At 48.8% G+C, this 19309-nt stretch overlaps 1 protein-coding gene and 1 non-coding gene across 2 annotated transcripts; one reads left to right on the top strand and one right to left on the bottom strand.

Annotated features, from left to right (window-relative positions):
- The first annotated feature begins 733 nt into the window (after positions 1 to 733).
- On the top strand, positions 734 to 806 carry Trnaa-agc (transfer RNA alanine (anticodon AGC)). Its single transcript has one exon. It is a non-coding gene; the product is annotated as a tRNA-Ala (tRNA).
- A 6941-nt stretch (positions 807 to 7747) lies between these two features.
- Irak1 (interleukin 1 receptor associated kinase 1) lies at positions 7748 to 16656 on the bottom strand. The gene is made up of 14 exons (XM_046452876.2): positions 16420 to 16656; positions 16172 to 16339; positions 15899 to 16030; positions 15669 to 15772; positions 15290 to 15478; positions 14947 to 15011; positions 14608 to 14722; positions 13757 to 13875; positions 12963 to 13170; positions 12278 to 12343; positions 11091 to 11327; positions 10001 to 10391; positions 9389 to 9544; positions 7748 to 8851 (listed from the first exon to the last, which is right to left on the bottom strand). Exons 1-14 carry the CDS (start codon positions 16553 to 16555, stop codon positions 8790 to 8792), a joined length of 2148 nt encoding a protein of 715 aa, XP_046308832.1. The 5' UTR covers positions 16556 to 16656; the 3' UTR covers positions 7748 to 8789.
- Between the last annotated feature and the right edge of the window lie 2653 nt (positions 16657 to 19309).

The following is a 19309-nucleotide window of genomic DNA, read 5'->3' as shown; positions in this document are numbered from 1 at the left end:
GGCAGGAGGATCTTGAGTTCAAAGCCAGCCTCAGCTGAGGCGCTAAGCAACTCAGTGAGACCCTGTCTCTAAATAAAACACAAAATAGGGCTGAGGATGTGGCTCAGTGGTCAGGTGCCCCTCAGTTCAATCCCTAGTACCCAAAAACAAAAACCAAAAAGAAAAACAACTTGAATGGCAGCTCATATTTCGGGGTACCGAAGATTGAAACCAGGGGCACCTATTCACTGAGCCACATCCCCAGAGCTTTTCTTTTTTAATTTTTTGAGACAAGTTCTTGCTAAGTTGCTGAGGCTGGTCTCAAACTTGCAATCCTCCTGCCTCAGGCTCCCAAGTTGCTGGGATTATAGGCATGTGCTACCATACTGGGCCATGACTCATTTTTTTTTTTTTAGAGAGAGAGAGAGAGAGAGAGAGAGAGAGAGAGAGAGAGAGAATTTTTTAATATTTATTTTTTAGTTTTTGGTGGACACAACATCTTTATTTTTATGTGGTGCTGAGGATCGAACCTAGGCCGCTTGCATGCCTGGCGAGCGCATTACGGCTTGAGCCACATGCCCAGCCCCCATGGCTCATTTTTATAAACCTTAAAATCAGAGAATATTTTATGGAATTCTGTCTCAACTTCAGTATTTTGGGGAGAGTAGTTCAAGCCTTAATTATTACTTCCTGAAACCATTTCTATCAGGGGAACGTAAAGCAATATTTCTTTGTCAAAGGAGTTTCCCAGGGCTGGGGTTGTGGCTCAGTGGTAGAGCACTTGCCTAGCATGCATGAGGCACTGGGTTCAAACCCCAGCACCACATAAAAATAAAATAAAGATATCATGTGCACCTATAACTAAAAAAAATAAATATTAAAAAGAGTTTCCCCAAAATATCTTTTTTACTTAAAATGGTACATTAAATCATTTGTAACTATTTGAGAATGTCCTCTCACAATATAGAGATGAATTTTAACAACAACCAAAAAAGGCCATGACTTCACATCCCTTAAACTCTTTTGAGCTGAAGTAAGGAGTTTTTCCAAGATGGCATAAACAAATCGATTTCTTTCAACCTTTGGTTTTTGTATGTTCGGGCTGAATTACATCGACTCATATTCCATATTTACCCAGTCAGCTGCAAGGGACTAGGGCTTACACACCTGCTGTGGAAGAAGCACTTGGTACTTCAAAATCTGATCCAGTCTCGGCATCAGCTGTTGTAATGGCAGGAAATGCTGCTCCTTTCTGTGCTATAATAAGCTGCTTTCTAATTTTTAGAGTCACATAGCCTGTACCATTAAAAACTGTCACTTATGGTCTTTCAAACACTGGAAGAGAGTCTTTCAGTGGAAGAAATTAAGTACTCTGCTACATTGTTTATCACAAAGTATCAGGAAGCCCTGTGACTTTGATCAGTTCCAATTCAGTGTTGTGAAACATATCACCCTCCCTCACATTACACTGGATTATATGAACTTTATTTCTAGTTTGAGAAGAAATGTATTCTGTAGAAGCTCTCAAAACATCAATCTTCCCAGCAAGGAGCAAGGGCCAAGACAAGGTCTCACAAAGTTGGAGGCTATCCGTAAACTTGCAATCCTTCTGCCTCAGCGTCCCAAGTAGCTGGGATTACAGGTGTGCCCCACAGCGTCAGGCTAATCTATGTGCTTGTAGCAAAGATAATGGTTATGTCACATGAGGGATTATTTTAGTCTGTTTTCTGTTGCTATAACAAAATACTTGAGAATGGATGATTTATAAAGAAAAGAAGTTTATTTTGGCTCACAGTTCTGAAGGCTGGAATTCCACAAGTATGGTGCCAGTATCAGGCAAGGAACTCAAGCTGTTTTATCTCATGGTGGAAAAACAAAAGGGTAACATGGTGAATGAAAGAGGAAGCAAAAGAGAGCCAAGGAAGCCAAATTTGATTTCATAACTTATTCTCATAATAACTAGGCTCTTCTCATGAGAACTCATTCCCTCAAGAATGGAATTAAACCCTTTAAATATTCTTTCTTTTTTTGGAGCTGGGGTTGGGGATCAAACCTGTCCTTACATGTGCCAGATAAGAACTCTGCCATTGACCTCCATCCCCAGCTCTTTGTATTTTTTAAAAAATATTTATTTCTTAGTTGTAGTTGGACACAATATCTTTATTCCATTCATTTATTTTTATGTGGTGCTGAGGATTGAACCCAGGGCCCTGCACATGCTAGGTGAGCACTTTACTGCTGAGCCACAACCTCAGCACCCCCAGCTCTTTGTATTTCGACGCAGGATCTCACTGTTGCCCAGGCTGGCCTTGAACTTGTCATTTTCCTGCGTCTGCCTCCTGAGTTGCTGTGATCGCAGGCATGCACCTCCACAGTGCCTGGCTAAAGTTACATTCTGTCATTCAAGTTTATAGTGGCAGTGAGACATCAAAGAGGGTTATGTCCAGCATGTCTGGAAACACGGGCCAAAAGGCCAGAGAATTAACCACTGGAGATGTAATTTGGGAATGATCAATATAGAAATGGTCTTTAGAGGTTTGAGAATGAGTGAGATTACCATAGGAATTAGCATAGGTAGCAAATATAGCCCAAGCACCTGGAGGGACTGGTACTTTATAGAGGTTGGGTAGAGGAGAGCCACCAAAGCACACTGAGAAAGAACAGGAGAGTTCAATATCAGACATATCACAAGAAGAGAGCAGAGAGGGGATGAACATTCATGTTGAATGTTGCTGAGATAAGATAGTCAAGCTGGGCACAGTGGTGTACACCTGTGATCACAGCTACTCGGGAGGCTGAACTAGGAGGTTCTCATGATTGAGGCCAGCCTGGGCAACTCAGCGAGACCCTGTCTTAAAATTAAAAGTAAAAACTGCTGGGGATGTAGCTGAGTGGTAGAGTGCCCCTGGGTTCAATCTCCAGCACTACGAAATACATGCATACATGAAGACAGGAAAAGGACAAACTGCATCTGGCGACATGAAGATCACTGGTATCATGGTCAAACATGAATTTTGGTAGAGTGGTAAGGGTAGGAGCTATATTAGAAGGAGTAAGAGGGAATGGGAAGAAGTGAGAAAACAGAATTATTTTCAGAAGTTTGGCTATAAAGAGGAACAGAGAATTGGTGTTGTGGTTGGAGGGGGGTGTTTGGTCAAAGGAGTTTTTCTTTCTTCTTCAGGAATGGAAGCTATCATACATGTTAGATGAAAATAGATTCAGGAGTGAGGCAGAAACAGATCATATAGGAGAAAGATGCAGTGACCTTAGGAGTGAAGAAGTTCTCAGGAAAGAGGAGGAACTTACTATTCTGGCCATGACAAAATAATTGATACCAGTTGTAAACAAGTAAAAAAAAAGCTGGACATAGTATTTTAAACAACAATTTTCAGATATCAGACAACAGATAGCACAGGACTATGATAAGAAGGAAACTCTGGGTTTCTAGCTAGGGGCACTTTCCAGACCATGGTACAGGAAGGGGGTTCCTGGCAGAACAGGGAGTCTTACTGATTCATTAACACTAACAAGCCAGTAGTGTAGAAAGGAGAAAACCAGAAACACTTGATAAACCACTAAGTAAGGAACAGAGGAAAGAAGTAACAAGGAATGGATGGGACAAACACAAAATAATAAGTTGAAACACTTTAAGCCCAACTTTTAAATGTAAATGGATTAAACAGACCAATGAAAAGGCAGACATTATCAGACTTTTTTAAGAAGTAAGACTGAGCCAGGCTCAGTAGTGCACACCTATAATCCCAGAGGATCAGGAGGCTGAGGTAGAAGGATCACAATTCAAGGCCAGCCTCAGCAATTTAGCAAGGCCCTAAGCAACTTAGCAAGAACTTGTCTCAAAATAAAAAATATAATGGTTGGGGTTGTGGCTCAGTGGCAGAGCAGTTGCCTAGCATGTGTGAGGCACTGGGTATCATTCTCAGCACCACATATCAATAAAAAAATAAACATCCATTGGCATTTAAAAAAAAATCTTAAAGAAAAAAAAGGGGGCTGGGGATGTGGTTAAACACCCCTTCATTCAATCCCCAGGACCAAAAACCAAACAAACAAACCACCTCCCCCCCAAAAAAACACAAACACAAATAAACAAAAAAAAGAAAATGGAAAAGTTTATACCATGAAAAAAACTAAGCATAAGAAAGTTGAACTATGGGGCTGGGATTGTGGCTCAGCGGTAGAGTACTTCCCTAGCATGTGCGAGGCCCTGGGTTTGATCATCCGCACCACATAAAAATAAATAAAATAAAGGTCATTGTGTTTTTCTACAAGTAAAAAAACATTTAAAAAGAGAAAGCTGAACTACCTTTCTTTATATGTTTATACTGAAGAAAGCAGACTTCAGAAGGCATATTACCAGAAATCAAGAGAGCATTTCATAATAATAAAAGGGTCAATTTATCAAAAACTGTGACAATTACAAATGCTTATACACTCAATAACAGAATTTCAAAATACATGAAGCAAAATCTGGTAGAACTGAAGGAAGAAAGATGAATACACATATATAGAACATTCTACCTGACTACAGAATATATACCACAATTGAACCACATGCTAGGCCACAAAACAAGTCTCAATAAAATAGAATAAATTCTCTGCCTCAAAGGATTAAATTAGCAACAAACAGCAAAATGATAATCTGAAAAATCTCCAAATATAGTTGGCCCTCTGTATCCATGGGTCCAGATTCATGGATTCAACCAACCATGGATGGAAAATATTCAAATAATTGCACCTGTACAGAATGCACAGAATTTCTGTCATTATTCCATAAACAATAAGGTATAACTATTTACATAGCATTTACATTGATAAGTTATTATAAGTGATTTAGAGATGATTTCAAGGATATATATGGATTCCATGCAAATATTGTGCCACTTTATGCAAGGGACTTGGAAACAAGGATCTTGGAAACAACTCCCTGTAGATACCAAGGGACAACTGTATTTGAAAATTAACACATTTCTAAGTAAGTCACTGATTAAAGGAGAAATCAGAAAACAGTATGAACTGAATGCTTACAAAAATATGACATCCAAATGTATTGAATGTAGCTAAAGCTGTGCTAAAACGGAAATATGTAAGACAGGCATGGTGGTGCACACCTGAAGTCCCAGAGGCTTGGGAGACAGAGGCAGTAAGATCGCAAGTCTGAGCCAGCCTTGGCAATTTAGTGAGGCCCTAAACAACTTAATGAGACTGTGACTTAAAATAATAAATAAAAAGGGCTGAGGATGTGGCTTAGTGGTAAATTGCTCCCAGGTCCAATCCTCAGCATCCCCACCGCCACCGCCCTATACAAGAAAGAAAGCAGATATGGTGGTGCATGCCTGTGTCCCAGTTACTTGGGAGCTGAGGCAGAAGGATCACTTGAGCCCAGGAGTTTGAGCCCAGCTTGGGCAATATACTAAGAACCCCCTCAACGCAAAAGAAGAAGGAAGAAGGAAGGAGGAGGGGGAGGACAAGAAGGAAGAGACTTCAAATCAGTGACTTAAATGCAATACTTTAGGAAGCTGGAAAAAGATGAGCAAATTATATCTAAAATAAGCAAAAGAAAGGAACTGCTCAAGAGTGAAAATCATGGGCTAGGGATATAGCTCAGTTGGTAGAGTGCTTGCCTTGCATGCATAAGGCCCTGGGTTCAATCCCCAGCACCACACACACACACACACACACACACAGACACACAAAGAATAAAAATCAACTAAATAGAAAGTGGATGAATAATACAGAAAAATCAACGAAACACCAAAAATCAGGTCTTTGAGATTATCAATAAATTGATAAACCTTTATTTAGGTTGATCAAGAAAAAAGGAAGCTGAGTGCAGTGGTGTGCACCTGTAGTCCCAGAGACTGGGGAGGCTGAGAGAAAAGGAGTGTTTGAGGTCAGAAAAAAAAAAAAACCAGACACATTACCAATCCAATATATAGAATGATGGGGGTCACTACAGATCCTACACAGTTAAAGGATGAAAAAAGGGTATTAATACTATGGTTTTTAAAATAAAGTCATAGTAACTTTATGTTAAATTAAATGAAATGGACAAATTCCTTAACAGACACAAATTATCAAAACTGACACTAGAAGAACCAGAAATTCTGAATGGCCTAATATATAATTAAAGAAACAGAATTTGTAATGAAAAGCTTTCCTAGAGGTATATCTCAGTGATAGAGCCTAGCAGGCATAAGACCCTGGGTTCTATCCCCAGCACTAGAAAGAAACAAAAACAGCCAAAATGACAGCAACAAAAACCTTAAAACAAAACAAAAAACATTTCCACAACAACAACTTCAGTTGCAACTGGCTTCACTTATGAATCTATCAAACATTTAAAGAATAAATAACATTAAATATGTATAAGAACACAAGAGAATCATCTCAGCTACTCTAGAGGCTGAGGCAGGAGGATTGCAAGTTCAAGGCCAGCCTGGGCTACTTGGTGAGACACTGTCTCAAAAAATAAAAGCTGGGGGTCTAGCTCAGTGGTAAAGTACTTGCCTAGCATGCACAAGGCCTGGGTTCTATCCCCAGCACACAAAACAAAATGGGAGAGAATGATTTCCAGTTTATTCTATGAGGCCCTGAGAGGAAAATCAGAAAAAAAAAGATATTATTAGACATGAAGACCAATAGCCTTTATGAACATAGATACAGAAGTTCTCAAGATATTAGCTAATGAATTCAGCAATATATAAAACGATAACATACCATAACCAAATATAGTACTATTTTTAGGTCTGGTATAACATTTGAAATTCAATGTGATTTATCACATACATGAATAGAATAAAGGAGAAAAATCACATAATCATCGCAATAGCTGCTGAAAAATCATTTGAAACATTCAGTAATGCTTCCTCCAGTTCAACGACTATTTATAATAAGAAAATTCTTAAACATCTAGGACAAAATGATAAAATTCATCTATGCCAGTCCTATGGCTACCATCATAATTAGTGGTGAAAAACAACACTTCATCTAAGACTGAAAACAAGACAAGGATGTCCACTTTTACCCTTTGTATTCAACATTTGACTAGAGGCCCTAGCCAGTGTACTAAGTCAAGAAAAAGAACTGAGGTATATAGATTGTAAAGGAAGAAGTAAAACTGTCTTTACTTGCTGATGAAATGGTTGTACATATAGATTCTCCCAAGGTATTTATCCCCAAAGTACTAGAACTGGTAAGTGAATTTAACTAGAGTCGGAATATATGGCCCATATATAAAACTCAACTGTATTTACATATATCATCAATGAACAACTAGTAAATGAAATGAAGGTACTACTTACGATGAAATAAAAAACCATGAACTAGCCAGGCGCAGTGGTGCACACCTGCAATCCCTGCGGCTTGGGAGGCTGAGGCAGGGGGATCACGAGTTCAAAGCCAGCCTCAGCAACTTAGCAAGGTGCTAAGCAACTCAGTGAGACCCTGTCTCTAAAATAAAATACAAAATAGGGCTGGGGATGTGGCTCAGTGTCCTTGAGTTCAATCCCCAGTACCCGCTCAGAAAAATCATGAACTATGTGAGGAAAAACTTAATGAGGTTAAAGTATGAAGCTGCAGCACTGTGGACTTATTCCCAGTCTGAGCCTGGCTACCTGGGAGTAGAAACAAGAGCCTCCACAGGATGAGCAGCCTGGAGTTTGGGCTGGAAACTCAAGAACCCTGAGACGTGACGTGCTAGAAAGCTCAAGGCTTTCAGAGCAAGAAATTGTACAAATATAGCCAGATATTGAAAGGTAAGTTTTTATTATGCAAGGACAACTTGGACTTCACCAATGCCTAGCTTTATGGGGGCATGTAGTGTGACTCATGAATGTGAACACAAAATCACTGTAAGCCTGTGCTACAGCCCTGGGCTACTTTTGAAGAGGACATTTAGTTGCACAAAACCTGACTTGCTTTTAAAAATGTGAGTCACATTTTCTTTTTCCCCAAAATATTGCTCTTCCGTTTCTGCCTCATCCCCAACTTCCTGCTTACTTGGGGCTTCTGTCTGGGTGACACAGGGCTTAGCCTTGCCAGACCTTGGGTAGCAGCCTCTCTGCCACGACCAGTGCCTGGGCCTGAGGCTGACACTTTGGTCTCTGGAGTCTGACTGGGCTTGGAGCCCATCTGCGGTGCCTAGGGGTGGTCTGGCTAGCAGGTGGTCACATTAGGCTAGCTCATGGCTCTCCAGGGCAGCCTGCAGACACGAGCCCAAGGCAGGGGGCACTGCTGGATTCTCTGGGAATTTAGAACTCTCTTGCCTCTACTAGTGGACTGAACCACAAGATAGCCATACTTTCTTTTCCAAATTACAAGTGACTGGGAGGGCCCCAGGCCTCACCGGCTTTGTTGTGTAGAATGGCTGCTTTTCCTCAGAGTTTTAGGAAAGTCCAGAGATGGGTTAAGGGCTGCTGCAGATGCCCAAGGGAGCCAGCTCCCACTGCAACAGCAGTCCCACTTGACTCTGGCCACTAGCCTGTTCAGCTGGCAGCCTTTAAATATACACCAGCCCACCCCTTAGATGATATCTGCTTGCCTTGACCCCAAGTGATGGACTGAAGGAAGGCTTCCGAGATGTTTTGTCCTATCAGTGGCTTCCAGCAGCCCTCCTGGCTCTGCCTCTGCCCACACCCCCTGAGCTGCAGGGGCCACCACCCAGTCTTCCCTGCCACGACAGGTCCCCACCCCTGCTGCCTGTAAGCTGCTGAGAGGGTCATGTACAATGAGAACTTCCAACCATGAGAACTTTGACTTCTGGGTCTGGGGGATCTGCCCAGGTGGACAAATCAGCTCTGAAATTCGTCACTCTCTTCAGGTCCCTGTCTGTTTTCATGTTCCAGGTCCAAGCCTAGGAAGAGGAAAAACCACTTAGCAAACAGGGGCAGGCTCCCTGTCTGCTTGAAGCCCTGGCTTGAAGGCTGGGCCATGCTTCCTTTTCAGCTCCTGGGGCACTCTCTGGAATCAATTGAGGGCTTTTATTTCTAAGCAGCTCTTCAAATAGTCCCTGGAGTGGAAAATTCCTGCTGGGGCTTCATATTTTCTGGGAGCAAGGGGAACTGGCATCCTCAGGTTAGGGAAGGTACTGTCTGTCCTCAGGTGGTGGGGGACCTGGGCCACCAACTTCCTATGGGAGACATGGGGGACACGCTAGGCTGCTAGCCACCATTAGAAGGAGTGGCCTGCCTGGCCAGCCCACACCCTTGGTGAGTGGAGGCCTTGTCCGTGCAGTCAGAACAAATGCTCTGCTGTTTGGAGTTGGCATGGGGAAGTGCTTCTGTGTACCCTGGAGGTTGGTCATCCAGCTGCAACATGTGGGTAGGGTTGGGAGGGGACTCCCCTGGGGGCTGGATCCCTGGGAAGCTGAGTTGGAAGTGTCCCCAGGTACCTGGGACAGAGCTTGATGACAGCAGCTGCAGGCTGTCCAGGACCCCATCCTCATACAGGGCCAGCTTCTGCACCATTTTCTGTCGGGCTGGGTTGATGATGATCTGCGGTGGCTCTGACGATGACGAGGATAAGGCAGAGTTGCCCAGGGGTGATCCTGGGGCAGAGATAGCACCCTCTTAGCTGTCCTTAGCAACTCTTGGTAACACTCTAGCCTCACAAGTCTTCCCAGCACCAAGTCTAGCACCCTGCCTCACCAGCCTCAGGACAGAATTCCTTAGCAAACTCTGAGGCCAGGGCTGAGGGGACTGTGCCATGGACCCAGCTCTCAGGATAGGCAAGGAGCCCAAATACAGCCTTCCTTGTTTTTGGCTTGCAGGAGTGGGGCGGAAAGGGACTGCTGGCTTTCTGTCATCCACAGGGCATGACCAGGGGAGGGAAAGCATGACAGCACCAAACCATTCTCCATGCCCCTGTGGCCTTGAGCTTGCTAAGGACCTAGTGAACTGAACTACTTGGCCCCAATTCTTTCCTCTTCTGATCGCCTGGGTGGGGAATATGGGGGATACTGCCAAAGCAGGCATCTGGTCCCTCTTCTGAACACCCCAGCTACCTTCCATGCATGTGGGCCGAAGGCCTGGGCCACTCCCCCAGCTTGACTCTCCAGCGGTGTCCCCCTGAGTACAGCCAGCCTCTTTGAGGGGTGCTGGGCCTGAGGGGCAGCTTGGGGACAAGTGCCAGGAGTGCAGGGCAGCAGAGAGGCCGGATATACTCTCGTCGCTCTCCACAGGCTGGTTGGGGCTTTTCAGGAGCTGCTGGGCAGCCTGGGCTGGGGCTTGTGAGGGCATTGCCAGGGGCTGCCATGGGACACCCCCACTCTGGACACTGCCAGTGGTAGACACATAGGAGTTCTCCTGTGGGGAAGGAGGGCTAGGGTTGGCAGCTTCTGGTTCCCAAGTAGGCCCTGCCACTGCTTCCTGCAGCTTCTCCAGCCTCTTGTACACCTATGTGGAGAGAAAGACTCTTAGGACATGCAGAGCCAACCTCCTGGTCAAAGCACAGGCCTGCCCTAGGTCATCTAGCACCTACTCTGGGGCTTAGATTGCTGTGGCAGGCCACATACAGCTGCTCTGGGAGCTGCAGGAACCACCAACCCAGCAGATCCGACAGCTGGAAAAGCTCTGCCCCTTGCTCCTTTGTTCCTGTCACAAGGAGTGCTGAGAGTCATGGCCACCAAGGCCAAGGACTCTTATTTTTCTTTTTTGCAGTATCTCTAAGCTACACCCTCAGCCTGTTTTATTTTGAGATGGGATCTCACCAAGTTGCTGAGGTCAGCCTCAAACTTGGGATCCTTCTGCCTCAGCCTCCCAAGAACTCTATTTTCAACTGTCACCAGAGGGAAGAGGAGGGAGGACCAAGGAGGGAAGAAAAAAAGGCAGATGCAGTGGCACAGTGTCACCAGTACGGGACATGGTAAGACTCCTTTCCTTTTATCAGAGACAAGGAATCAAAGCCCCATCCAGCAAAGCAGGTCTGCACAGTTCTTTGGTTCAGTGGATCACTGCTCCAAGTAGAACCAAAGTGCAAGCAAGGGACGTTGGGAGACTTGTCTGTAGAAACAGACCCAGCAGGCACTGTGTTTAGCTTGCTACCCAGTAGGGCTAGCCACCCTCCCTACAGGCAGCTGGATTTCCCAGGGCTACCTGGGTCATGGGGGGTCTCTTCTTGGCCCGCCGGTGCAGGCAGCAGCAAGCCACCTGACCCAGGGCCAGGCCCAGCTGGGGCAGGCACGGCCCAGGCCTGGGGTCCAGGTGCTTCTTATAAATCTGGGCAGCGATGGGAGCAGCCCAGGCATCTGTGGTTGCACCTCCTTGGAGAGTGGTCTGGGTGCTTTTCAGGGCCACTCCAGCCTCTTCAGCCTCATCTTCAATCAGGTCTTTCTGTGGGACAGATACAGTGAGCATGGCTTCTGGGTGGCCAGAACTTCAGCTGGATTCCCCACACTTGTGCACTCAATAGTGTGGTCTTCTTTCTCCAGATTTATTGAACATGCACTGTGTGTCCAGTGGTGCCCCAGGCTCTAGGGATACAATGACAAACAGAATACCCTGGGCCCTACTACACCGAGCCAATTTCTTGGCAGGGGAAGACAGACACCAACAAACCTACTGGCTTGTTAGCAAAGCCCATGAGGCCTGAGCAAGAGGTAAAGGAAGGAGAGGTCCAATCTGGTTCACAGCTTGGCTGGGCTGAGTCCCTGTTGAGAGCCACAATGGATAGAAAGCCCCTACACAGGAGAAGTTTGTAAAAGGAAAAGAGCAAACAGTGGCCAAGCAAGTTCTGGGCCCAGGAATTGTCTGAATGCTGCCTGTATGTTAAGTCTTCTTTGCACACGGGGAAACAGGCTCAGCAAGGAGCAGGAATTTGCTTCAAGGCCCGGGTCTCATCTCTCAGCCCCGACACAGTACACAGTGGGACAGTCAAGAATGCAAGAGTGTGGGTGGAGCACTGACCTGCAACTTGTTGGGTAGGGCCTAGGGAAAGGCTTCCTAGTCTGCCCAATTCTCTACCACTGCATTTTCCAGGCCCCTGCCTTCTCTGAGTTCCACTACAGCTCTGGTCCCACAGCACCAAGACTGTCCTCATTCCTGTCCCCAGCCCAGATGGGGTCTTTCAGGGCCCACAGAATCTACAGAAGAGACAGGTTTCTCCTTGCAAAGTAAAGGAAGCTGTTCAGGGCCCTGCCCACTTTTAAAGATGAGTCAGCAGCAGCAGCAGCAGCAGTGGCAGCCTTCTGTTGGACACTGGATCATTCACCCTCTGGGGCTGTACCTGTTGATTGCCAGGAGCAGTACCTCCCTCCCTTTCTGCCTTCCCTCAGGAGGCTCACCAGATATTTGGTCCTGGCTCCATGTGTCCTCACAGCCCTCTGGCCAGCCAGGGTCTCCAGCACTACCTAGAGGGCAGGGTGGAGAGTGTTGCCCCACACCGTGGCAGGGAGGTGCTGTGTGCAGAGGAGGCCTCTGGGGTGGGCATGGATCAGGGTTGACAGGGGTGTGGCCCTGGGGTAGGCAGAGGAGGACTGGCTCCCAGCAGGGACAGAGCCAGGTGTTATGGTACCACAGTGGAAGCAATTTGGAGGGCCTGCCTGAGGTAAAAGGATGCAAAATTAAGCCAGGCGTGGTGGTACACACCTGTATCCCAGCTACTTGGGAGGCTGGGGAAGGAGGATTGCCAATTTGAGGCCAGACTCAGCAACTTAGACCCTGTCTCAAAATAAAATGCAAAGGGCTGGGGCATAGCTCAGCAGTAGAGGGCGTGCCTAGCATGCAGCAGGCCTTGGGTCTAATCCTCAGTACCAGGAAAAAAAAAAAGAATACAAAATTACAAACACGAAATCAGGTACAGGGGGAGGAAGGAGATTGCAAGGCAAGGAGTGCTCTGGAGCTGAGGCTTTCTTTGCTCCTTACCTGGATGACCTTTGGCCTTCACACACAATACTCCAGGCCCTCCTACCTTTAGCTACTGGTGGCTTTTCCTTCCCCCCAAGGCCAGTACACAAGCTAGCAGCTCACCACCCCAAAGCTGAAGGTGTCAGTGTCCACGGCCAGCCGGCCCGTCTTGATGTACTCCTCAGGCAGGTAAGCCAGGGTGCCCCGCACAGTGTGTGTCCGGGCCACAGCACTGCTCTGGCCAGGGTTGGTCCCTGCAAAGCGGCTGAAACGGGCCAGGCCAAAGTCTCCCAGCTTGGGCATCAGTCTCTCATCCAGAAGGACATTAGAACTTGAGGAGGAAAGAGAGACATCAGCCCAGGCTTGGCCCTGGCCTATTCTGTCCTCCACACCCAAGTGGCCCTGATGAAACTGGACTGGAGGCTGTCAGTCTGGTGCCTTGCCCATGTATGGTGGCTAGCACTGCCTTGTGTGTCCCAGTTGCCTGCTGAGTTCCAGGGTGTCCTTATAACAACTTGGCTTCTGCTCATCAGTGGGGCCCATTGGTGTCCTCATTTCCAAACCTGCGCCATGCAGGGATCCTCAATGACCTGGAACCCCCAGCTGTGAGGTCCCAGGCTGAGCCCACCCCTATATCAGCAGAACTAGGCAAGCTGCCTGTCCCTGGGACACTGGGCAGGGCTCCACAACAAGCAGGGGATACTGCTTCCCTGACCAAAGGTTCAGTCTCTGCAGCTCTCCCAGGACCTTCCTCACCTCATATTTTTAAAAATTTTTTTAGTTGTCGATGGACCTTTATTTTATTTATTTGTTTGCTTATTTACTTATTTCTATGTGGTGCTGAGAATTGAACCCAGTGCCTCACACATAGTAGGCAAGCGCTCTACCACTGTGCCACACCCCAGCCCCCTCCTCACCTCTTGATGTCTCCGTGGATTAGGCTGGGGCTGTCCTGATGTAAAAACTGAATGGCCCGGGCTGTGCCCAGAAGGATGTCTAGTCGCTGAGTCCAGGAGAGAGGAGGGCAGGCTTCAGCCTGGGGTGACAAAAGGAGCAAAGATGGGGTCTTGAGGGAGGCTGGGGGCAGTTGTTCCTTGACCCCAACCCTCTACCCACTTGTCACTGTGTGGCCTGGAAGAAGCCAGCCATTCTATTATCTGAGTCTCAGTTTCCCCTTCTGGAAAATAAGGAGCAAAACATCCATGATTTAGTTCACGAATGGGAGAAGCAGCAGCTCCTCTAAGACTCTGCAAGGCACCGTGAGCTGGGAGAGTGGGGATGTTTCTAGGCTTCACAACACATTGTGTGGGACACAGATTTCGGAAGTTTATTCCTTTGTCCTTGGGTGATCGGGAAGGTGTCAAGGACATTCTCCCCACATACCCCCAACACAGCCTGAGCGAGAAGGCCAGGAACCTCTTGCCTTGTGTGCGCTTGGCTCTTGTGCCTCATGAGCATGTCACTCAGGCAGGGCTAAGCCTCTGGGCAGCCTGTGCACATGGATCCCCTTTCCTCAAAGGCTATGCTGATAAAATCTTCCAGCTGCTGTGCTTGCATGGAGCAGAAGCTTGAGCCAATAATCCCCCTTTTAGAATAGTAGCCAGGAAGAGGGCACAGGAAAGAGTTCTGCAGAAAGCAGTGATCCACCTTGGGCCAAACCTTGAGCTAGATGCTATGGGGGAGCTGATAGCTCAGGCCCTGTGCTGGTCCTGTCCAGGTGCAAGAATGTTGTGAGTCCCAGCAAATGTGGTAGGTGAGGTGAGCCTACCTGGAAGTGGAGATGGTCTTCTAGGGAGCCATTGGGTAGGAACCCGTAGACAAGGCAGTAGAAGCCACTCTCAGCACAGTAGCCAGCAAAGTCCACAATATTTGGGTGACGAAACCTGTTTGAAAAGGTAAAGCCTGAGCCCTCTGGTTTTCCAGGCTCTACCACTTCCCATCTGGCCAGACTGGGTGGGCAGCCCTTGTTGCACCCTCACTTTGGCTGGCCCTGGCAGGCCTCAGTAGCTAAGGTAGCCATGTCCTATAGTATGCAGTCCTGGTGCCTGATGGGGCCCTGTACAGCTCTCTCCCTCTGCCTTGAGCCAGAGGGACCCCTGAGGCTCACCTTGATAGCTGTTTCACCTCAGTCAGGAAGCTCTGCTTCACCACAGTCCACTCTAGGTCAGACTCCTACAGCCCCAGGCATAGTGGGAGAAGGGGCAGGGAAGGTAGACAGTGTGAGCAACAGCTTGTCAGTCACTTCCAATGCTACCTAACCCAGGCCCAGGACAACAAGGGAGGGGGAAGGGTGTGTATGCCCCTTGAACTAGAATCAACACTAAGAGAATTGCTTGGGGGAAGCTTTAGAGTGGGGAGGGACTAGAGCAGTGAGGAGTAGTAGAGGGGAGGGGCTGGAGAAGCAAGGGCCAGAGGACCTTCCAGAGATTTCACCAGGATGCTATACCTACCTGTTTCAGCCTCTTCACGGCATAAGTTGTATTCCTCATCACTGCCTGGTACACACACCCAAAGCCGCCCTCCCCAATCCTGAGCTCCTCAGAGAAGTTGCGGGTTCCCTGGGAAATCTCACAGAGGGGCCAGCAGAATGGGGAGGAGTGGGCCCCCTGCAGTAGGGACACTGTGTTCTTTGGAATTAGCTGTTGGAAGAGACCCTGTGTCAAGTGAAGTCACTGTGTCCTCCCCTCTGCCCAGGCTGCAAGCTGCCCGAACCCCGGCTGCCTTCCAGTTGACTGGACTTGGCCAACTGGGGCTTTGAGGTGCATCAAAGACTGAGTTCCTTCCTCCTTGTGTAGAATTATTTCCTGGGGGTGGGCAGGGGACACCTACCTTGGTAGAGGAAGGGGCTGGAGACAGCAGTGGTGGCTGGACAGTAGAAGGGCTTGGAACAGGGAAGAGCTCAGGACCTGAATGAATGTGGGAGCCTGGAAAAGCTTCATAAAGACACCAGTGAGAGGCAGGCAGAGACCCAGAGACCAGCAGCAAGGTCTACAGCCAGGATCACGGTCTAGGTGGCCCTTTCCTCAGGTCCATCAAGCCCCAAGCCTAGGTCCTCTTACCTGGGGAGGGGAGGGTGGAGGCTGAGGAATGCAACTTCCGGGGGCTCCAGGCCTCGGCCTTAAAGGGTTCAGAGTTCTTGCTGGGCATCGGGACAGTGGTGCTGGGGGATGGAAGAGGGGTGGAAGGGTGCCCTGGGATGCCGAGGAGGAAAAGGAAGGTTGAGGCCCAGGTGGGAGTTCTTCTTGTGGTCCCGCCCCCTCGTTGGGCTCCGTGCCCGGGTCCTCCCATGAGTCCCCCATCCCCAGGGTCCCTGGGGGGCTGCGCGCGCTCACAAGACGTGATGATATCCCGTGCGCGCAGCAGCTGCAGGTGCGTGAGGATGTGCACGAGGTCGGCCACGCGCGCGTTGCGGTTGATCCAGGGCCACAGGACGCTGGCGGTGCGCTGCTCGGAGCGCTCGCACAGCCGCAGCTCTGTCTGGTCGCGTACGATCAGGGCCGCTGCGGGGCGGGGGGGCGTCAGGCATCGACGCCAGGAGCCCGGGCCCCCGCTCCGCCCCCCGCCGGCCGCCACCACCCACCGAACTGGCACCAGTCAGCGGGTTCCAGGGCGTCCATCACTTTGTAGAATCGGCACATGACCCAGGGCGGAACCTCATACAAGAAGTGCTGGGCGCCGGGAACCGCGGGCTCCCCCGGGCCTGGCCCCCCAGCCATTGCCACAGCCGCCGCCGGCCCGGGGCCTCTTGGGGCCACGGCGGGCGCAGGCCTGGGCCTGGGCCGGCCGGGTTCGCGGACACTGACTCACTTCCCCTTCAAGCCGGCCTCGTGCAACGCCCGGCGGGGCGGAAGAGGCGGCGCTCGGGTCCGCCGCCATCTTGCGCCCCGCCGCTGCCGCCGCTGCCCTTGGCCACACGGGGGCGCCTCGCCGCGCCAGAGGGAAGGGGCCCTGGTAGGAAGCGGTCCCTCTCCACCCCGGGGTGGCAAGTGAATTGGAGGCCCACGACCACAGACCTTCACCACGGTGTGGTGGGCAGGGTGGACTTTCAGGAGTAGAGGCCCTCTGAAGGATGAACGACTCCCATTTCTGGGGACGAAGGTTATAGCAGAGGTACAGGATGTTCCAGAAAGGCGGCTTCTGCCAAGCCTGGTGAACGTCACTGGTAGGCCCAATTAAGAAGTTTTGGCTTTATTTTAGGAGGCAGAGGACATCAGTAGAATTCTAGGCAGGAAGGGGTCAGATGTGCGCCACAGAAAGGCCCCCAGGTTGACTGCTCAGCTGGTGACAGGCTGGATGCAGAGAGAACTGTACACCAGGCTACCTCCTGTGCCCTGGATCTCATCTTTCCCACTCCTTCACGAACCTGCACCAGCAATTGTTAGGTCTTGGAAATATCTGCCACATTTCCTTCTTTGCTGGCTCCTCACTAGCACATGAACACATTTAATGTTTCTTCACAACAGGCTTTTGCTCCACTCCCAGCTTCTGCTGTCCCTCCTCTTTTCTGTTACACTTTTGGTCAGTTTGTACCTCTCCCTGTGGGGAAGGCAGAGTCCAGAAACTTCTCCTACCCTCTTTTCTAAAGCTTACATCAGTCAGTCACCAAAACCTATGTGGCTGATGTCACAACCTATGACCTCAGCCACATAAGTCTTCTTTTGCTTATTTCCTCATTTTTTTAAAATATTGGATATTGAACCCAGGGGCACTCTACCACAGAGCTACATCCCCAGCCCTTTTCATTTTTGAGATAAGGTCTTGGTAATTTGCTGAAGCTGACCTCAAACTTGCCATCCTCCTGCCTCAGATTTCTAACACCAGCCCCCCCCCCACCCCTTGTGTTCTTCACCCATGGATTTCTCTGGCCACATCTCAGCAGCCACTACTTTCCTAAGGTCTCACTGAATTCTGAGCCCCACCCCTTCCCTAGAGGCCCACTGCCCTTGCCATTAATTATTACCTCTTACCTGCATGAATGTGCTACCTTTCTGAAGGGGCTCACTGCTCTGTTGAGCTTCCTTGGGTACAATCACACCACAGCATTTTATTGCATAAGACTTTCCCAAGATTCCCAAAGCCCATGGAGTCCCACCTTTTTATAGTGGCCTACAGGGCTGGTCGGTGTATCCCCTGCCCACCCAAGAAGAGTATAGACCTCTGCACACATCAGTGGTCTTAAGCCATTCAGAACCCCTTAGGTGTCCCTCAAAGCTGTGAGAATGCAAATGCTACTGGCACACCCTTTACCAGAAGGTTGAGCTCAAACAGCTGTGGTGAAAACTTCCCAAGCCTCCCCTGTCGTCTTATGCACATCTTCCTAAACTCCCTGAAGCTCCACACCTCTGTGCTTATCTGACCTTCCCACTGCTCAGGAGACCCAAAGGTAGCAATGGGGCCTCTTTTCTCCAGCTGGATGCATCCTTGTAAGGCAATATTCTGACAGTCCCTCTTGCCTTAATCCCAACTGCAAGGAGGTTCCCCTATCCACTAGCTTATGCTCTCAGGAATTTAGAACTGTTTCCAGAAACAAGGTCTTGCCAAAACCCATGAACCCACTAGAGCCTCTTCCCTGAAGCTACAGCCACTGTAGCCAGTCTTGAAGATGAGGGCAACCGGGCCCTGGGCCCTAGTGGCTTCTCATGGAACAATCTTCACTGTGATATATACCAACTCCAGTATCCCAAATTATTATGCATATATGTGCTGAGCTCTATGGTGCAAAGACTTGGTCCTCCTTGGGCACTGAGGGAAATGAGCTCCAGGAACAGGTCTAGCACACAAGAGATGTTCAATGTATACAGGTTTCATTTTCAATTCTCTCATTTAACATTCAAGGCCAGGACTTAGAGGGGACTTTTTAGTAGCTGTGCCCACATATGCAGGTGAATCTGGACTCTGGGTGACTCCGGACTCTGGGTGACTCCACAGTCCCACTGCTCCATGCCATTGTCCTCTCCTTCAGCCTAGCACCAGCATGAGGACAGCTGTGGCCTGAGTGGGTACCCTTATAGGAAGCCAGTGACAACAGGGCCTCCTTTGCACATGCCCTTTCCGGGTCAGGGAGCCACATTAGCTGTCAGCAGAGGCCATGCAAGGGTCTCAGCTACAATGGACCACATGAGTCAGAGTTGGGCGGAGGGTATCTGATAGCATCACAGCACATTGGAACTTAGGAGGTGCCCTGCCATATTGGTAAGGAACACTAAGTTGTGCAGCAGGCAGACTTAGGCCACACCCTTCCTATCATACAGTGGAGCAGTAGGCCTGGAAAGTACTGACTTGGAGCAGGATAAGGAGGATGCCAGGAAGGCCAGCATATGAAGCAGGCTTCCTTTCCCTCCCATGACAGAGCAGTCCTGAGAGTGGCTATTGGTGTTCAGGGACAGCTGGATCAAATGTGCAACATACCACCATGCTGTCAGGTGAGCTGGAGGGGACTGCTGACTTACAATGAAAGCCCAGACCTTGAG

This window comes from Marmota monax, unplaced genomic scaffold (genome assembly GCF_021218885.2).
Source record: "Marmota monax isolate L192 unplaced genomic scaffold, Marmota_monax_Labrador192_F-V1.1 WCK01_AAM20220418_F8-fsc00142, whole genome shotgun sequence".
Lineage (NCBI taxonomy): Eukaryota > Metazoa > Chordata > Mammalia > Rodentia > Sciuridae > Marmota > Marmota monax.
The sequence above is the reverse complement of the archived record's forward strand: the minus strand, read 5'-3'. Positions and strand labels throughout refer to the sequence as shown.